Genomic DNA, 19,319 nt, shown 5'->3' with positions numbered 1-19,319 from the left:
TATTCATCAGCGGTAAGCCATGGTCATCACCATTAGGAAAAATAAAGGGTAAAATCTCTGGCTTTGCATGTAATGAGTCTTATGTCAAATATTAGTTTCACCTTTTAAGTTGAGTTACTGAAATGTATTTTAAATGAAATGCACCACTTCTAAATGAAAGCTCAAATTAAAGATGCATAAAGTCAGACAAGATGCAAAATACTAGAATATATTTAGCACAATTTTAAAGATGTATTTTATTTTGTGTTAACAATGAGTCAGCAGAGTGAATATTAGAAACGGTCACCTGAAGCCTGGAAACATCTCACCAATATGAAAAAGGCAAAAGGGCCGGGCCTGAGTTGATGACTTTTCAGATTTTTTATGTATTTGTCTTATTAGATGTGACATTTAAAAAAAAAGTGGTATTTAAATTAGTTTAGATTCTTTCCTTTTAAATTTCATCATTTGCACAAATGTTTTAGTTTTTGAACATTGTTTTTAAAACCTCACAACTTTGACAATTTTGCATCTCTCCCTTATAACTCCTCACTTCCTTTGGCATTGGTGTTATTCTGTTCTAGAAAACACATGAAATGTGTCTACGTACACTCACTATAAATATTTTGCACAACTAGCATGACTCGGCACAAATACTCACACTGGGTGGTGTCTGCTCTAGTACTGAATTGTTTGTTTTACACCTCTGAGCAGTGTTTGGTAGAGCTCAGTTATGCGGTGTAAGACGAATACAAATAAATAAATCAATGAGCACTTCAAATGTTAGTATGTTGATTTTAAGGCAAAGCTACCTTTAGTAGCTTTGATGGAAACAAAATAGTAAATGTTCATTTTTCTGACAAAAAAAAAGTGAAAAGTGAGGATGATGGTGCTGAATTAATTAAACACGTTTAAGCCCCATAGATGGGTCCAGTCTGACTGGACAATAAGTAGGGGCGTGGCTTCAGCTCAGCTACACCGCAGAGCAAAACAAGCGCTCCTCCTCACAGCTCAGCTGCTGAATCACAAGTGAATGGAGGTCTTGCTGCTCCAGGAGGATGGGGGAAACCAGACAGCTGTTCTTCCGACAAGTAGGACCTGTTTTCCTTTTCAGGGTGACTCTTATCAGGCAAATCTTAGGTTAATTTATGTTCCTGAGCACTTCGCTCTTAGACTGCAGGTTTACTGGTGGTTCCCAGAATATCTGTGGGAGGCAGATCTTTTAGCTATCAGTCTCCTCTTTTGTGGAACCAACTCCCAGCTTTAGTCTGTGAGGCAGACACCTTGTCTGCTTTTAAGATTAGGCTTAAAACATTTTTATTTGATAGGGCCAATGGTTAAAATCTGATGTTTGCCCAGATCTGGACAAGTGGGGGAGTAGAGGGAGGTGGCATGTACAGTCGGTAAAGACAGCTCTCCCTTGCCCTGCCTCCAACATGCATCCATCTAAAAGGCTAGGTTATCCAGAGTTATCTCTGTAGTTATGCTGCTATAGGCTTAGAATGCTGAGGATACACTGACCACTTTCCACACTCTACTACTTTCTTCTACAATTTGCTCTTTAACTGTATTACTGTATTATTTTCTGCTATTTCAGCTGTTAACTTTATTTTTTTTTCTCTAAGTGTTTTTCTCCCCAGAAGAAGCTACAGTGATGTTCTGCTGAGCTGTGGTGCCCTCATGGAGGGGGCCATCAGCTTGAACGCTGTTGCTAACCATTTAATCATTCTCCCTCTCCTGATAATAACATTTAACTTTCTTTGACATTGAATGTGCTACTACTAGTTTACCCGTTTAATAATAGATTCACTAGGATACATACAATAAAGTTCATCTCTCACTAAATAGAATATTTACTAAGAAATCACATGTAACCATAGAAACGTATACTTGGTATATATGGTGTGTGTGTGTGTGTGTGTGTGTGTGTGTGTGTGTGTGTGTGTGTGTGTGTGTGTGTGTGTGTGTGTGTGTGTGTGTATGCTCGTGCGTGTGTGTGCGTTTGCGCTCTGTTTTCTCAATCCCAGTGAGTCGTGGAGGATGGCTGCTTATACTGAGCCAGGATCCTGTGGAGATTTCTTCCTGTTAAAAGGGAGTTTTCCTCTCCACTGTCGCTAAATGCTTGCTTAGTATGAGGATTGCTGTAAAGTCACTGACACTAGTCAGTGACTCGATGCAATTTGTTGGGTTCCTTATATAGGAAACTTATTTCTGATTGGCTTAATGTACTGACCTGTATTGGAATGTTTACCATGTAAAGTGCCTTGAGACGACTCTTGTCGTGATTTGGTGTTTTATAAAAGAGAGAAAGAAAAAAAAAGTCGCCATGTTTGAAACGTACCTATTCGCTTCAATTTACATTGGGTTGTTAGCCGTTAGCATACTGTACACCAAACCAAATGCGATCACGTAAAAAGTTCATTTTGGGGGAAACTAAGTAATTTGACCAATATTTAAGTCAGAAACCTCTTCCGTTTTGATAAATAAGTTTGGCTTCGTCTTGATATGTGACATATGAACGGTCATTGTATCATGACACTGCATTCATGTGAAACTTAATCGTAACCATGGTAACAGCGGTCAGGAGGGGTGACACGAATCAGTATCCAGATGCTTTTTCTGCAGCTTGTTCATTTTTATTCAGTTTGCACAGTATGTAAAATACCTGAATGTCACGTTAGGAAGTAAATATTTAGTATAAATTATTCTGACAAATATTAAAACACTAACAGGAAGCAAAGAAAAGAAACTACTCACATCCTGTACAGCATAACCAGCTGTTCCACATTCTCTTTTTACAATACAGTCACACACACACACACTCTCTCTCTCTCTAGTGATCTGAGGATGATAATGAGGATGTGATGATCCATAAAGTGAGCTGAAAACTGATGCAGGTTTGTCACTCTTGTGCTCCCTTGTTTTTCCTGTTCAGCTGTTCGAGAAGGAAAGCTTCACCTACACCTACCTGCTGGCCGACAAAAGCACCAAAGAAGCCGTCATCATCGATCCTGTGCTGGAGACCGCAGACAGAGATGTGCAGCTTGTGAAAGAGCTGGGGTTCAAGCTCAAAACTGCTGGTAACCACGACTGAGTGACAAGAAAATGTGGATAAAAGCCACATTTCTATAATAATATCAGCCACTGTTGATTATGATATCCACTTATTTAGCAATTGTCTTACACTAATCAGTTTCGAAGAATTTAATTGGCTCAAATGATTTATACAAATCTACAAACGCCACATCCAAAATAACTGCATTTTTATTATATTTAAGCATGTTTATTTATTTTTTGTGGTAGTAAACACCCACTGCCATGCAGACCACATAACAGGCACGGGGGTTATGAAGAAAAAACTGGACACGATGAAGAGTGCCATCTCCAAGCACAGTGGTGCAAAAGCAGACATTCATTTGTCAGAGGGGGATAAGATCAACTTTGGACAATTTGTAAGCAATAAAAATAAAACATTTCAAGTCATTTCCGCTCTCGCTTGGGTTTTATTTTACTAGTAGATTTCTAAGTGTACAGAAATGTCAGTTAGTTGAAGATTCATTATTTGTGCAACTATTCTTCCTTGTTTCCAGTTTCTTTCTGTGAGGGAAACACCGGGACACACTGATGGGTGTATCACTCTGGTGTTGAATGATGAGAGCATGGCTTTCACCGGGGACACCCTGCTCATTAGAGGCTGTGGCAGGACAGACTTCCAGCAGGGTAGGAACATGTTTCAGCCTTCTCCTCAGAAGTGTGAATGCACAAAGTAAACACAAGAGGGCAGCATAACACCTGTTTAAATACCCTACTTCTCATTTTCTCCTAGCTTTATTACAATATTTTACACTTGGACTAAATTTTTGCGATTTTTTTTATCACACAGTTACAAATTTAACCCATTGTCTTTTATTCAGGTTCCCCTGAAAAGCTCTACCAGTCAGTCCACTCAAAGATCTTCACCCTGCCTGCTGAGTGCATTCTTTATCCAGCACATGACTACAAGGGTCGGTGCAAAGCCACTCGCTCAGCTCCTGACATTTCTGTCCCATCTCATGGCTCTTAAAGTAGATTTTATGCTCCAGAATCAGGACTGTCAAGTGTATTTTTGGTACTTTTCAAGTTCAAATAAGTCACCACAAGTAGCCTAGGCATGTTTTTATCAGTTTGTAAACAAGATAAATAATTGCCCAGATTTAACACTGAATCTTAATCTTTATCATGTTGTTTTTGTGCATCAGGTCAGACGGCCACGACAGTCGCCGAAGAGAGCACATACAACCCCCGCTTGACCAAGAGCTTGAAAGAGTTTGTGGACATCATGGACAACCTGAACCTTGCTCATCCAAAGAAAATTGGTATGAGAAATGTTACTGTACTAAAATCTCTTGACTAAAGGGAGGGTGACTAACAGTAGTCATAATATTATGGCTGATTTATGTAGATTTAAAGAGCTAGTTCACTGAAAAAATGCTTTTAATTGTTATTTTTAAGATATGATCGATCACTGTGAGTTTAACATGCAGGCTGAACACAAAATAGTTTTGTGCCTGTTTCCTGCATTAGCCGCCAAAAGAAAATAGACAATAGGCAAACACTCGGGTCAGAAGCCACAAAGATCTACGACACATTGTTGAATTAGCATTCACGAACTCATCCATCTTGGCTGGTGACGGGAAAGGCTGTTGTTGGTTTAGCGTCCAGGAAAGAGCAGAGCACTTCTCGGCTAGCAGAAGCTAACCATTAGCATTAGCAACTCCGCACCATAGCAGAACTCCTCCTGGCTTGTGTTATTCGTGGAGTGAAAACGTCTACGTTGCAGAGCAAACTGAGCCTGCCAAGTTCCGGTTCCCTCTCATCCAACTAACTTCTACTTCCTGAAACAGGAGCGCCAGAGCTTCTCCCCCCAGAGGTTGACTCACAAGGCATTTATTTACATTAGAGACAATTGCAAATTTATTGAAAAAAAGAAGAAGAGTGAACTTGGTCTTTAGTATGAAAATGACACAGCATCTTCTGAAACATGTTTTATTTTTCCTTTCCTGCTTTGCAGATGTTGCCGTGCCTGCTAATCTGCTATGTGGAATACAAGATCTCTGAATGTCCCGCAACAGAAAATATTCAAATGAATTAGATGCGATGATGTTAAACTCATTTTCATATCACATTTTTAGCTGGGATGAACAAAAAGGGCTTATTTTCATTTGGGTTTTCATAAAGGGCTACTTGAGGTTCATTATTGTTGTTTAAAAATGCACTTATGTCTGTTTTATTGTACAATGTTGAAATCTCTGCTTTGTTTTTAATGTGTTAAGTTAAATGTGAAGATGTGTTTTAACTGAATGTGTTGAAGTTATGAGAAAGCGTGCATGTTCATGCATCATTCAGCGACCTGCACATGAACCTGAACTGGTGTTTATCAACACATTCAGACCGGATTTAACTGGATTTTGTATATTTGTACTTCTCTACTGTCTTTATGAAAGTACTCTGAGATGACTTGGTAGTATTTTTTACTATATGAATAAAACTGGATTGAATTTACTAATGTTGAACTTGTGTCAGATTAAAAGTGTGAAAGACTTAATTTCCTTATTAAGAATAAAGGAAATAGTGGGCAAGAGTAAATGTAGGTGGGTGATTCCTCTTGTGCAAGTTGATACCTTAAACACACACACACACACACACACACACACACACACACACACACACACACACACACACACACACACACACACACACACACACACACACCCCATCTACCAGCTGTCTCTGTCAGCATTTGAGACAAACAATACAAGGCGCTACCATAGCTTAGCCACTGACAGACAACAGTGCATTTATAAAAACAGGAGTTGTGTGTGTGTGTGTGTGTGTGTGTGTTGTCACTCAGATTGAAGTTATGTTGGTTTCTGTGTAAAACTGATCTTTTTGTGTTGTTTTCTTTCTGATATGTAGTGTACCATCTGTCCTTTCACCCAGTCTAGTCGCCCATCTGCCAGCCCTTCTTTATTTCCCCGTCTCGCTCAGCACTGCACCACGGTGAAGCTGCTGCTCATTTTCTCTCACGCCATCCACATGTCACTGGAAAGAATCTATTGCAGCTATCAGCTCATTCACAAAAAGCTGTAAAGAGGCCGGTCGGGGTGATAAAGTCGGAGTGAAGAAAGGCCGAGACACTCCCGTTATTTTCCTGCGACAGCGTTTCAAAGTCACAGTTCTGCGTGTTTCTATACAAGTTCACACATTCAGACAAAAATAATGTCATTTGGATTTTACAACATAAACTTATTTTAAATATAAAGGGACTTAAACTCGGTCTCAAAAACATGGATTATTTAATAGTACCCTGAATCTAGCCTGAAGGCAACTAAAGTCTAAAAAGTGCAAATGATTCAGTTTTACACGATTTAAAGGGCAAGTCACCCCTACCAGACTCTCCGTCCACTTCCTGTATGAAAAATGCAACAAATGCTGTTGCCTGGCAGACTGAGAGGGCGGAGCCACTAACAAATACACACACACACGCACAGGCTCACATCAACGTTGTGACATAATGTACCAGCTAACATCATATGATGCTTACACATTAGTGTCGGCACGGTCGGGGTTTGGTCGCGAACGGGCGGTGCAGTGTTCACATATAAATCTGAGAAACTTCTCACGAATGCAGAAGTCCCCGAGCCTGTGGGCGGCGCTTAATACATGCGGGAAAGTCCGCGACGTCCTCCATTATAAGGTAAACAACGGCGGGCATGAGCTGTGTTGCTTTTGGAGACTCGGAACCACATAATTTTATTCATCTGCTGTGTGTCCTCATAATCTTGTGCCACACACACACACACACACACACACACACACTGATTTGTCCCCTGAGCAGCTGTCTGCTCGCTGGGGCAAGAGTGCGCACACACACACACACACACACAGAGCTCTTCTCCCGTTCTCATCAGCAGCTCCGGAACAGCAGCTTCGTGCTGCAGACAGAAGTTTACTCGACAGCATCCAGCATGAAAATGAATCGCGCATGCAGGAACCCCCTGCTGGCTCATTCTTCTCGCAGATCGGAGGCAGTAGGCATAATTTCAGCCGGCCAATCAGTCAGTAGTGTCGCCTCGGTCCCAGTCTGACTGCGGGGGAGAAAGTCTGAAAAAAAGAGTCGCCTCGGAACCAAAAACGCAAATCTGATCGGTGTGGCACCAAATTCTGGTCCCGAAAGTGACCAAACTGACGCTCACGTGTAAGGGCCAATAGAGTACCTCTTAGCCAATAGCGATGGCAGACTTAGATTCAAAAGCAGTGTTGAGTTTTTGGAGAATGGGGAGAAACCAGTGCACCTTTTCTCAGAACTAAAAGTTGCCCACATCACAGCTACCTGCCACTGCAATGTGGATGTTTTATCTCTGTGAATAACACAAGCCTGGAGGAGTTCTGCTGTGTGCTGGAGTTGCTAATGCTAACAGTTAGCTTTAACTAGCCAAGTTGTCTGCTGCTGTTTCCTGGACGTCAAACCAACAACAACCTTCCCTGTCGTGAGTCAGGATGGGTGAGTTCATGAATGCTAAATCACAGTATGACGTAGATCTGTGAGGATTTTCAAATTCTAGATTTTTACTGCCTATTTTCTCTCTGAAGCTCACAGAGGAGGTAGGTGTAGGTGACTATTTTCATGTTCAGCCAGCATGAAAAACTCAGATTGACTGAATATAAACAGAAAAAACAATAAATATTGGGTTTTCATTCAACCACGCCCGTAAGAACACTGCGCTGGATGACTGAGAATCTACACAAACATATTTCTATCTTAACACGACTTACTTCAATTTTTTAAGTTATTTTGCACCTAAAAGGCTGCAAATAGTTATTTTGATGCTAGATTAGTTTGTTTTGTAATTAAAAAAAAAGGCTGAAAATACTGAAAACTGACATGTTGAGATATGTTTTTTGATACTTTCATGAATATGCATTCCAGTTCTTTGATACATCGTGGAAATACGGGAAAACAGAAAAGCTGTCTCTTGGAAGCTGATATCAAAACGCTTTTAGAAGTCTTTGCTTTAAAACATAACGTAACTAGCGAAATACTCATTAGCTCTTCAGTGTTGCATGGTGTCTGGGTTCCTGCGAAGCAAAACAAATTCATACAAATGTGAAAATAATCTGGAGGATCTGGTTTTGCAGCTCTACATGTGTAGCAAAAAGAAACAGGAGTGTTTCTAATGAAGGTGTCCTTATAAAACACAAGAGATGGGTTATAATGCACAGCCATGATTCTGTGTACTTGTTTTATCAGCTTATGTGTACAAATGCCCCTTACATTTCACCTTTTTGTGCTCTTGTGGTCCACAGTCACATGATGGAGACCACATACCCACCTACTCTGCTGACACATAGGCTCTAAAGGATTTAGGATCTGGCAGCATAGCCGTGTCAGATGTGGCCTACAAACACCCGGTCCAGCATTAGGGAGCAGAATTATTCTAACTAAGGGTCAGTCGGAGTGCATTTTAGACCAAAGTGTAGTAAAATGTGCCAAAAGGTTGAAGCCCCCCGTGCAACTTTATTTCATAAACCTTCATGCTGTCAGTTGTGCACAGCATGGTTATGTTCATGTAATTCTATGGAAGAGCTTTAGTCTTCAGTTCCACTTTTTACAACACTGAGAGTTTAGCATTGCGTTGCCATTTTGGCAGAAATATGAAGAAATTCCTGTTAGACTTGACACCTGGATGCACCAGAAGTGCTGCTGTTGGAGATCCTTCAGCAGCCATAGGATTCAACAGCGACATTTTAGGATGGGGGGTTAAAATGTGAACATAAAAATCTATGTTTTGTCTTTTTACCTCAACACTTTTTTTGTTTGTTGTCGTAGAATTAAACTCCCATGCAGATTAAAAGACAAAATTGATAGTGATGTGAAGTAATTCTATGGAAAGTACGAGACTAGCTGTTTTAAAACAGCAGCAGTACGCATGAGCAGGGGTGTCCAAAATACAGCTTGTGGGCCATTTGAAGCCCTTGCCTGCAACTCAAAGGTCTCCCTCCATTTGTCATTGCGTAGTTTTGGTCCATTCATAATTTCTACAAGCCTAGACATCTAGACAGGCAGGAGCCAAAGCAAAATGTGTTTGCTCTGCATGTCTGAAGCCACACTCCATAGGAGGCTCAGCGGGTCTACCATGGGCCTGAGCTGTATTTTGTTATGCCAATCACAGCGCTCCATCAGTTTAAAGGACGACATGATGCCATGGAGCAGAACAACTAAGATGGCGACAGCTCGTTTGAAACGGCTTTGGGGGGTGCCTCGGCCCCCAAAATGTCTTTATAATATAATATAATATAATATAATATAATATAATATAATATAATAGGCAAGACTGCCAACTCCCATGCATTGAGCGTGAGACACACGCATTTGACCCTCTTCACATGCTCTCATGCCACACCTTCAATATCTCACGCTGGTCAATCAGTTCGGGGTCCCTCTGGGTGTGTAAGTTAAGGGCTTCCCCATAATTTGGGGTCAAATGTGACTTTGATGTGCTTTTAGCTTGGAACCATACTGAAGTGTGTACTAAAATGGGGGGAGGCAACCAACCCATTAGTAAAAGAAAGGGCTTGGTGAACCGAATTGAGCCGCGCTAGTGAGGAAGGTCTATGTTTCACCAAACTGAGGCTGTTCAGAGCATTATTATGGTTTTTTTTTTTTTATAACTTCTAGAAATAAACTGGTGTTCAGAGACTTTGACCTAATTATCATAATCTTCCCACGGGAGCTTATGTTGATAATAACGGTCCTTAAACAATTGGCAGTAATTCCAGATGACTCAAACTTTGCGTAAACTGCGCCAGTTCCCAGAATAGAAGCACGTCAGAAGAATAGAATCCTCTCTGGAGCTCAGCAGAAACGGTGGGGCTTCAGCTGCAGACCTGTTGATGTTGGACGGTTCCACTCGGACGGCTGCTGAGTCCATATCCGCCTCTGTCATCACCTTCCCCCGCCTGATTTCAGCTCCGCTCTCACCTGTTGACACCGACTAGCCGCTCACACCGACCCGACACCTCTAGTTCCTCTTCCGGCGAGGAATCAGCCCAAACCCGGCGGGATTTGGAGCCGGAGCAAAGGCGACAGAGCTGGGGAAGTCTTTGGTGCGTCTGCTTCGTAAACAGTTTCTGTAGAAGTTTCGCAGCAGCGACGCTTTTGTCTGTTATATGAACGCACAGAACCGCTTCTGCGTCCATGGGAGCGCGTTTTCCAGGTAAGACGTGTTTATTGTTCTTATTCAGTAAAAGTTTAGCACAAACGCTTCAGATGGTCCTAAAGCGTGAAATAAACAGGACAAATATGAATAAACTACTTATCTGCACATTCACTGTATAATAAAGTGATTTAAATAAATACAATCAGCTTATTTAATTGATTTTTGCTCAATTTTCCATTTAATTTGCCTTTAATTTGTACAGTTTAGGATTTTCTTTTTATTTATGACAAAAACACTTACAGTTTCTTTTTTGTGTGAGTAATTTTTGTTTGTTTTAGTGTACAGAAATCACCCTTTTGTGTTTACAGACCTTGAGATTTTTGAGCATTTATCCCTCCATCAGCCCTCAGCAGGTAAACAGAGTGGGTGGGAGGGGGTAGGATTGGGAGGATTTGCTGTCTGAGACTTTTGCCTTTAGCCTTTTTTCAGTTCTCACGTAGACTACACATGTCTTACTTGTTTCTGAGCCACCATTGGACAAATCTGTGTCTGAGCCCTGGACTGTCATTAATGGATCACTCCTCTTTGCATCACAGTTCCCACAGATACCCTCGGACCAAAGGAAACTTTGTGAGTACAGTTAGTATCACAGTAGCAAGCTGGGAGCTGCAAGATTTCACACATCTTTGTTCAAGTCGTCATTGTTTCCAGCTTTGCTTTAAGTGCTTGTTTGTAGTTCTTATAATGGATGAAGAACTGTTTGGTAATGGTGCATTTATGGCCGATCACCTTGCAACAGCTAGTTCACTGTTCAGTTATTTTAGGTGAGAATGCCTTTGCAGTTATGTCACATATTTGTCATGTGGGAAATGAAAGATCAGGCAAGACATAAAAAGCAGAGAAATCAGCCCTATGCAACTGTTGTCATTGCAATATGGGTGCGTGCAATGTTAATTTAGCAAAAATCAGCTTGGATTGAAGTAAATTAATAGACCTGTTTACTCCCAAGTGACGCCATGTGGATTTGGTGGATTACTTCTTTTCTCTCTGTCTACACCTGGTTTAGATGGTATCAGAACACTAAAACATACAGGAAATGCTGACAGGGGTGTGTTGTAATTTAGTCATGATGGAAAACAAAGAGAGGAATTAAGATGATGTGGACTGCTTGCAACAACATGCAAGAAGAATTTTTTTTTCTGATAGTGAGCATCAACTGACCTGATTTCGTAATATCAAAGAAAACCCCACGTTGCATGACCTCTACTGTGTGTAATGTCAATAAACCAGGTTTCACTCCTGTTTTTTATTTAACAATGTGAGTCTATTCAGGTGAGACTTTAAAGGAAGGGGGAAGAGGAAAAGATGATAAATGGTTTAGTAGCGCCTCTCATGTTGCTTCTTCGGTGCCGACAACAGCGAAACTAGGAGGATAACAACAAGCTGCCTTCCCTTAAACAAAGAGCTGATTCTTGTTTCAGCTCCACCTTTGCACATGCTTTATTTTTCTCCTTTGAAACTGGTTTTTTACCTCACCCAGAGCACCTTTTGGCATCGCCAAGAGAATGCACCTGAATGTGTTAGAGGGTCATAATTATGGGTTAAAGTTGAGAGAAGGAGGCTGACAGGTGACGTGTTGATTTACAGCCTTCAGTCGAACACGTCTTGTTGCTGCACGGCATTCCTTATCACTTACAGAGAAGAAGCCTCAGGATTTTTAATGTAAACTTTATACTGGTGGTAAAATGGAAGCGTGCCAAGTTCAGAAAGATGAGTGTGATTAGTTGGAAAAGACGTTACGTTGCAGGTTGGTGCATGAACGTGTAAATAGTCTCCTACCCCATTACCTGCATTAGCTTCTGATAAGAAATAGGGTGTTTCTCAATGCCAAGGAACCTTGCCTTGATGTCTTGGTCCCACCCCGGTTGCCTAGGAGATACGTCTGTCATCAGGTACCGCCAAGGCGTGTTCCAATGCACATGTTCTACTGAGGCATCTGTTCTCCGTTTGTTAGCCATTTAGCTAGCTGAGCAAGGATACAAGGGAGTTGTCTTGTAGCCTAGCCTTGGTCAAAAATTTCCCAGAATACACTGCGGTATTTTCAAAAGGATGGTGTATCAGAAGCCGGCAGCTACTTCGAGGGCAAATTTCAAGTTTAAATGTAACTAACCATAGCTATTGGGCTGATATCTGATGTCAGAACGGGATCTCCGGCTCTCACTGGAGCGTTTCGCTACTGAGTGTGAAGCAGCTGGGATGAGAATCAACTCCTCTAAATCCGAAACCGTGGTCTTGAGTCGGAAAAGGCTTAGAATGCCTTATCCGGGTCAGGGACGAGATTCTGCCCCAAGTGGAGGAGTTTAAGTATCTCGGGGTCTTGTTCACGAGTGAGGGAAAGCTGGAGCATGAGATCAACAGGCGGATTGGTGCTGCGTCAAGCCGCAAGGCAAAACTCTTGATTTACCGGTCGATCTACGTTCCTATCCTCACCTATTGTCATGAGCTTTGGGTAGTGACCGAAAGAGTGAGATTGTGAATACAAGCGGCCGAAATGTGTTTTCTCCGTAGGGTGGCTGGGTTCTTCCTTAGAGATAAGGATGTGTAGGCGGGTGTGTAGATCCTCTGAGAGAAAGTGGAAAAAGGATGGCCTACAGGTCTCGCGTGAGTTGTTCAGAGCATCTCTGGTTGCTTATCAGGATGCTGTGAGGGCTGCCAGAATGGCCTACTTTGCAGACATCATTGAGACAAACTCCAATAATCCTAAGATTCTCTTCAAAACACTACAGTAAACTCAGTTCTGGTGTATCAGGAGCCTAGCTCCATGTCTCCTACAGCTGCTGGAAACTCTGAAGATTTTCACAGATTCTTTGTTGATAAAGTGTCGGGCATTAGAGCAGCTATTTCTGGTAACTCTGTTGACCCTGTTCCAGTTCCTCCATCACCACCCACCCTGAGCTCCCTCAATACAGTTTCATACTCTGAGCTGAGTAAGCTAGTTGCGAGGCAGAAGCCATCTGGCTCTCCACTTGATGTTCTGCCGCCTCGTCTCTGGAAGGCTGCCTTTCCGTGCCTTGGCCCTTCACTTGGTCAGATTATCAATGGGAGCCTCAGCACAGGTGTGGTCCCAGCAGCTTTGAAAGCAGCAGTTATTCGGCCGACCCTGAAGAAACCTGGTGCTGATGTCTCTGTGATCACAAATTAAAGGCCTATCTCTACCCTGCCTTTTACATCTAAACTGCTTGAGAAAGTCGTTTATCAGCAGCTGGTCTCACATTTAGCTGACTCTGATCTGTTTGAGGTTTTCCAATCAGGGTTCAGGTCTGGCCATAGCACAGAGTCGGCTCTACTGAGGGTCTTAAATGACATCTATCTTTCACTAGATCAGGGAACATCTGTGCTGCTTCTGTTATTAGACCTGACAGCAGCCTTCGACACAGTTGACCACGCGATTCTACTCGATCGCTTGGAACGATGGGTTGGGATCAAAGGGTCAGCTCTGGATTGGTTTAGATCATATCTCCACAACAGGACATTCTGTGTTAAACTGGGTGATGTTTTTTCTTCTTGGGAGGGGCTCTGCTGGGGGGTCCCGCAGGGGTCGATCCTTGGTCCACTTTTGTTTGCCATTTATCTGCTACCGCTGGGGTCAATCTTTCGTAAACATGGCCTATCATTCCATCTGTATGCTGACGATTGCCAGATTTACTCTCCATTGTGTCAGGAGAAAGGTCACTCTATCCAGTCCTTTGTCTCCTGTGTTAATGAGGTGAAGTCTTGGCTAATGTCCAACTATCTACATCTGAATGAGGGAAAGACAGAGCTCATTGTTTTTCACCCCAACAGCAGGAATGTGGATTGTTATGTTGATCTTGGCCCTCTTTCTCCATACTCAAAACCAGTTGTTACCAGTTAGGGGGTGAAACTTGATGCTGGACTTAAATTTGATGCTCACATCAATTCTGTGATCCGGTCCAGTTTCTTTCACCTGAGACGCCTTGCTAAAATCAAGCATATGCTGTCAAGAGCCCACCTAGAGCGGGTACTGCATGCCTTTGTTATTTCTCGGCTTGACTACTGCAACTCTCTATATGCAGGGTTGTGTCAGTCAACACTGCGTCGCCTACAGGTTGTGCAGAACAGCGCTGCCAGGTTCCTGACTGGGACCAGGAAACGGGACCACATCAGTCCAGTTCTGGCCTCCCTGCACTGGCTTCCAATTTGCTATCGCTCACAATTCAAAATACTCGTCTTTGTTTACCATTTCTTCCAGGGTGGTGCTCCCCCCTATCTGGCCACACTCCTGAAAAGACACTCCCCATCACGCGCTCTGCGCTCCTCTGACCAAGGCCTGCTCGCTGTCCCTCGGTCTAGGTGTCGTACCCGTGGGGACCGGGCTTTCTCAGTCCTAGCACCGTTACTCTGGAACCAGTTGCCACCCTCAGTTAGGCTGTCCCCTTCTCTGCCAGTCTTTAAGAATCACCTAAAAACACACCTCCTCTGCTTGGCGTTTCCAGAACATGTTTGATTTTGGCCCTCTATTATGTTGAATCCATTCCACAGTTTTCATTGGTACACTCAATCCATCCACTCAATCCAAATGTGTTTCACTCATTTGTCCTTTACCAGAATGGTTCATCTATCTTATAATTTCCATTTTGTATTTTGTAATTTGAATTTCTTTTTTTGTTGATTTTTTCACTATATTTGCTTGCAACTGTACCATGTTCAGCGCTTTGGGCTTCCTGACAGGGTTGCGGAAGGCGCTTTATAAATAAAGCTTTGATTGATTGATTGATTGATAAGGTGAGAAGCTCGGTCATCCGGGAGGGGCTCGGAGTAGACCCGCTGCTCCTCCACATCGAGAGGAACCAGCTGAGGTGGCTCGGGCATCTGGTAAGGATGCCTCCTGGACGCCTCCCTGGTGAGGTTTTCCGAGCTCGTCCAACTGGGACAAGGCCTAAAGGAAGACCCAGAACTATGTTTCACGACTAGTCAGGAAATGCCTAAGGATTCCCCCAGAGGAGCTGGACCAAGTGGCTGGGGAGAGGGAAGTCTGGGCCTCCCTGCTTAGGCTACTGCCTCCGCAACCCAATCCCGGATAAGTGGTCGAAAATGGATGAATGGGCTAATATCTAAAATGTGTTTTTTTTCTTTTACATCCAAAGCAGTTAGCTATGGTTGGTTAGATGCTAGTAGTTGCAGCTTCAGTGGCTAGCGGGTAGTAACTCACTTACATATTTAATTTAACAAATATATTCACAATTAAAAAGTACAAGGCTCGTTATATATTATACGTATAAAATTTAACGTTATCTCCCGTGTCACGTGACCGCGGCTTCCGTAAGTCTGTTCCATTTAACCGTTTTCTTTGACTAAGGAGTAAGCAAGGCGCCAGGCCTCGCAAGACACCGCCTTGTGAGGCCTGTCGCCTTGGCATTGAGAAACACCCATAGACAGAAAAATGCCCAGTTTATAAAAGCCTGTCAGATCTACCTCACACTGTCACTTAACATTCATGAACTCACCCATCTTGACTTGCAAGGGGGAAGGTTGTTGTTGGTTTAGCATCCAGGAAACATCAGAGAATGTCTCAGCTAGTAGAAGCTTACTGTTAGCATTAGCAACTCCACCACATGGCAGAACTCCTCCAGGCTTGTGTTATTTGTGGAGATAAAACAACGTTTCAAAGCAAACAGTCAGTGGTTCAGTTGTGTTGCTGTTGCCCAATCAGAGTCGAGATTTCAGAATATCAGGAAATAAGACTCGAAATCCTGCCTTCTGAAGCTACTTTCTCTCCAGCTAACTACTGCGTCCTCAAACAGGCGCACCAGAGCTTGTTTTTCCCCCAGAGAATGACTTACAAGGCATGCATTCCTACTAGAGACGGTTACAGATGTATTAGAAATGAGTGAACTTGATGTTTAATTTACCATTCCCGTTCTTTTCTGGATTCCTCCTGATCTTTAAACGTAATTCAATAGACATTGAATGAATGTCAGATAGTCGATTCTTTGTCATATTCACCAAACCCAGACATCTGCTGATTGAAACTGGTGAAGTCGTCGTTTCTCGTTTTTATTGCTAAGAAGGCTTAAAAGAGCTTGCAAGCTTAAAAATGAGCTTTTCTACTTTTTCATTCACTTAAAAAATATAAATAAAACTCTTTATAAGGGGTTTCACCAGGGTTATACATGCACAAGTTATAATGATCACAAATTCAAATTTTTTTTTCTATGAAATAAAAATAAATGCTTAATAAGAGGGCCAAAACCACTTTCACCATTGGGTTTTCTTCTTTTTCTTAACCCATCTATTCAGCAAGTTGTTGAAAACCTTGTTTTTTTCTGCATCAGGGTCTTCAGAGGTTGTAACGACATAGTCTAATGTTTGCTCTGCCAAATCAAGTGTCTGTGGACAGTTTTAGTTGCATCAGCTGGAAATAAATACTCACCTTTAACTATGAGAAGCAGGACTTTACGTGCTGCAGGAGATCAACAGCAAAGGAAGTGAGTGAATTACAAATTTCCTGTTTTGAAAAACAAAAATATGATAACAAGAAATGCTTTCAGGACACATGAGCATATCATAGCAATGTGATCATGTAGGGTTTTATACCGGCTGATTTGCTTTAGTGAACTGCCGGCAGACTGTACGTACAAGACACACCTTCTGACTGCAGGTTTTGACTTTTAATGTAGTTTGTTCCCTTTACTGATGAGAAGCTTAGTTCTCATCCGAGTTGTTGATGCCCATCTGGTTTATGTCACTTCTTGGTTTATTGAGCCTCAGTTTCCTTTCTTCTACTTGGGCTATTGGTGGGGCGTGCCCTCTGGGATGGTGTGGCACTGCATACAGCATAATTGCAAAATGTAAAATGCATCCTAGGGGGGAACTTCACAGGAAATAATTGAGAAATGAAGACTGCAGCGACAGGTATGTCATCTTTATTTTTCTCTAAGTACCAACAGGTGGTGGCCGTGGCCACTCTGAAGTTGCAAATGCAATATTCTAGCCTGGTCTGAGTGGCATTTTGTTACCCTTGTAAAGGGTCGTTTTGGCACATACTGGCTCAAGAAAGTGATTTAAAAATATGAAAAAGCTGCATAGTATGGCTTTAAATAGAAAACCACTAATAAAGCTCAACATTTGCCGAGCTGTTTTTCAAACTGCAGAGTTAAAACAAACGTTCTGTTGACATCTGAGTTCACGTTGACCCAGAGATTGCATCCGAGCAAAACTGGGTGAGTTCACCAGGCAGCTTTTGGAAAAGAAACACCATTTTGATCATGCTGACATTCTCACACTTCTGTTCTTGTGATCTTCAATTCAAACAAGACTCATTCATAATGAAACGGTTTACCTGCGTGACTCATACGTTCCTGACTTGTGTGAATGGAATGACTTGACCTGTAAACCTGTGAATGAAATTGGCCGCTCCGCTCTCTTTACAGGTCAGCTCCGCTCACACGTTCCTCTTGTGACGTGTTTTTCTGCCGTTCTCCTCCTGTGAATGCTCGCTGACAGGTTGTAATCAGCTTTCACACCCACACGGGGCCATGCCTTCGGCGCAGCTCTTTTGTCCTGAGCGTAGCTGGTGGAACGGATCTGTTGTCAGTGTTGACTTTATGGTTTTGTGTACACAATGCTCTGCTAGTCATCGGCACGGGGTCTGGACAGGAGCAAGGTTAGTTTGTTTGTGTGGTTTTTGCTTTTGTCGAGGAGCTAAAGAGTAGAAAGTAGTCAAACTGGTGTCTTTGTTACTCCTGATGGTACGAGTTGTTCTGGTGACCTTCTGGCATGCTTTAATTAGTTAAATTCCTCTAAATGGTAAAAAATATGAACTCGGTTGATGTTTAGATTTGATGAGAACTCCAGGTGCTTTTCTGCCTTGTTACTGAGAAACAGCTGGAAAGTAAAAAAACCACTGGAAACCACCAGATGTTTCCAGTTTCTCTACCAGACATTAGTACCTGTTTCTGTGTCTAAACATGTTGCTCTTAAGGTCGGGTCACTAATATGGGTCAGTGGCTCATGAGTGAAGGTAGAGATGGACCAATGGGTCAGGGCTTCAGCTGTAGGAATGTGAGCATCGGTCTTGTGTGATGAAGACAACGGTGTTGATTTTCTGTCTAAACCAGAGTTGGGGAATCCTGCTTCTCGAGGATCGCTTCCCAGCATTTTTTAATTGTTTCAACACACCTGGGGTTCAGATCGGGCCAGAAAGGAAGTCGAGCATTAAAGCAGAGTGGAACATCTGTAAACTTTCAAAATAAAAGTCATGGGAAGAGTTCCAGTTGGTTAACTTGTAGAAGAAGTATGCTGTTTCATGTGAAAATTTTGTTAGTGACGTAAACAGAAAATAAGCCACAGACCCTTTGGATGCATGCTGCCATCTTTCTCTCTGCTTATAACTAGATCAGCGTTTTATCATCTTCACCAAATAGCACCACTCAGTGGTCTCATGTCCAGGCAGGACCTAGAGAAACTCATCCATGCGTTCGTCTCCACCAGGCTGAACTATTGCAATGGTCTTTTGATTGGTCTTCCCAAAAAAGCTGTGAAGCAACTGCAGCTTATTCAGAATGCTGCTGCTGGAGTCTCAACAAGATCGCTGCACTGGTTACCAGTAAACTACAGAATCAATTTTTAAAGTGCTTCTACTAGTTTATAAATCACCTAATGGCATGAGGCCAGAATACATGTTTGATTTCCTTCCTGTATTTACGCCCAGCAGGGCTGTGAGATCCCTTTGGAAGTAGTCAGCTGGTAGAACCACGAGTCAGAACCAAACAGGGCGAATCTGCTTTTAGCTACTATGCTGCACATGGATGGAATTGGCTTCCTCATGACCTCAAATGTGCCCCAACTCTGGTAACTTTTAAATCAAAATTGAAAACTTTCATGTTTTCATCTGCCTTTGAATCATGGATGTAACTTTGGGGGGGGGGGGGCAGGCTCCCCCGTGCCCCCCCCCCCCACTTCCAAAGTGAAAATTACGTCCATGCTTTGAATGGCCGTTTCTCCTCCTTCACTATGCAGAGTACACGACTGGCTGAATGGCTTTAACATTTGTGTTCATATTTAATATATGGCCTGTTTCAATCCATGTATTGCATTTCTCAAATTCAAAATTCAAATTTT

The 19,319-nt window shown here is 42.4% G+C and overlaps 2 protein-coding genes across 6 annotated transcripts in view; both read left to right on the top strand.

Moving 5' to 3' along the window:
* Window positions 1-940: 940 nt before the first annotated feature.
* On the top strand, window positions 941-5,520 carry ethe1 (ETHE1 persulfide dioxygenase). Of its 2 annotated transcripts, XM_015950005.3 has the most exons (7): window positions 942-1,070; window positions 2,915-3,059; window positions 3,283-3,431; window positions 3,570-3,699; window positions 3,894-3,983; window positions 4,218-4,334; window positions 5,030-5,520. In XM_015950005.3, the coding sequence occupies exons 1-7, from the start codon at window positions 1,038-1,040 to the stop codon at window positions 5,074-5,076; spliced, it is 711 nt and encodes a 236-aa protein (XP_015805491.3). In that variant the 5' UTR covers window positions 942-1,037; the 3' UTR covers window positions 5,077-5,520. The 2 variants fall into 2 exon arrangements, with proteins under 2 accessions (XP_054596952.2, XP_015805491.3); XM_054740977.2 differs by lacking the exon at window positions 5,030-5,520 and having other exon boundaries at window positions 941-1,070; window positions 3,894-4,087.
* A 4,232-nt stretch (window positions 5,521-9,752) lies between these two features.
* phldb3 (pleckstrin homology-like domain, family B, member 3) overlaps window positions 9,753-19,319 on the top strand; it is a 46,457-nt gene continuing 36,890 nt past the window's right edge. The window contains exon 1 of one of the 4 annotated variants that reach the window (XM_054740974.2): window positions 9,753-10,235. Coding sequence is in view for 2 of the 4 variants with exons in the window: in XM_054740973.2 (XP_054596948.1) it covers window positions 10,686-10,808 (123 nt within the window). In the remaining 2 variants the exon portion in view is untranslated. Of the gene's footprint in view, window positions 10,236-10,356; window positions 10,809-17,728; window positions 17,863-19,319 lie in introns of those variants that run through there. The other 3 variants (XM_054740973.2, XM_054740972.2, XM_054740975.2) reach the window with 3 other exon arrangements.

This window comes from Nothobranchius furzeri, chromosome 5 (genome assembly GCF_043380555.1).
Source record: "Nothobranchius furzeri strain GRZ-AD chromosome 5, NfurGRZ-RIMD1, whole genome shotgun sequence".
NCBI lineage: Eukaryota > Metazoa > Chordata > Actinopteri > Cyprinodontiformes > Nothobranchiidae > Nothobranchius > Nothobranchius furzeri.
Note: the sequence above shows the minus strand (reverse complement) of the source record. Positions and strands in the feature narration are given on the sequence as shown.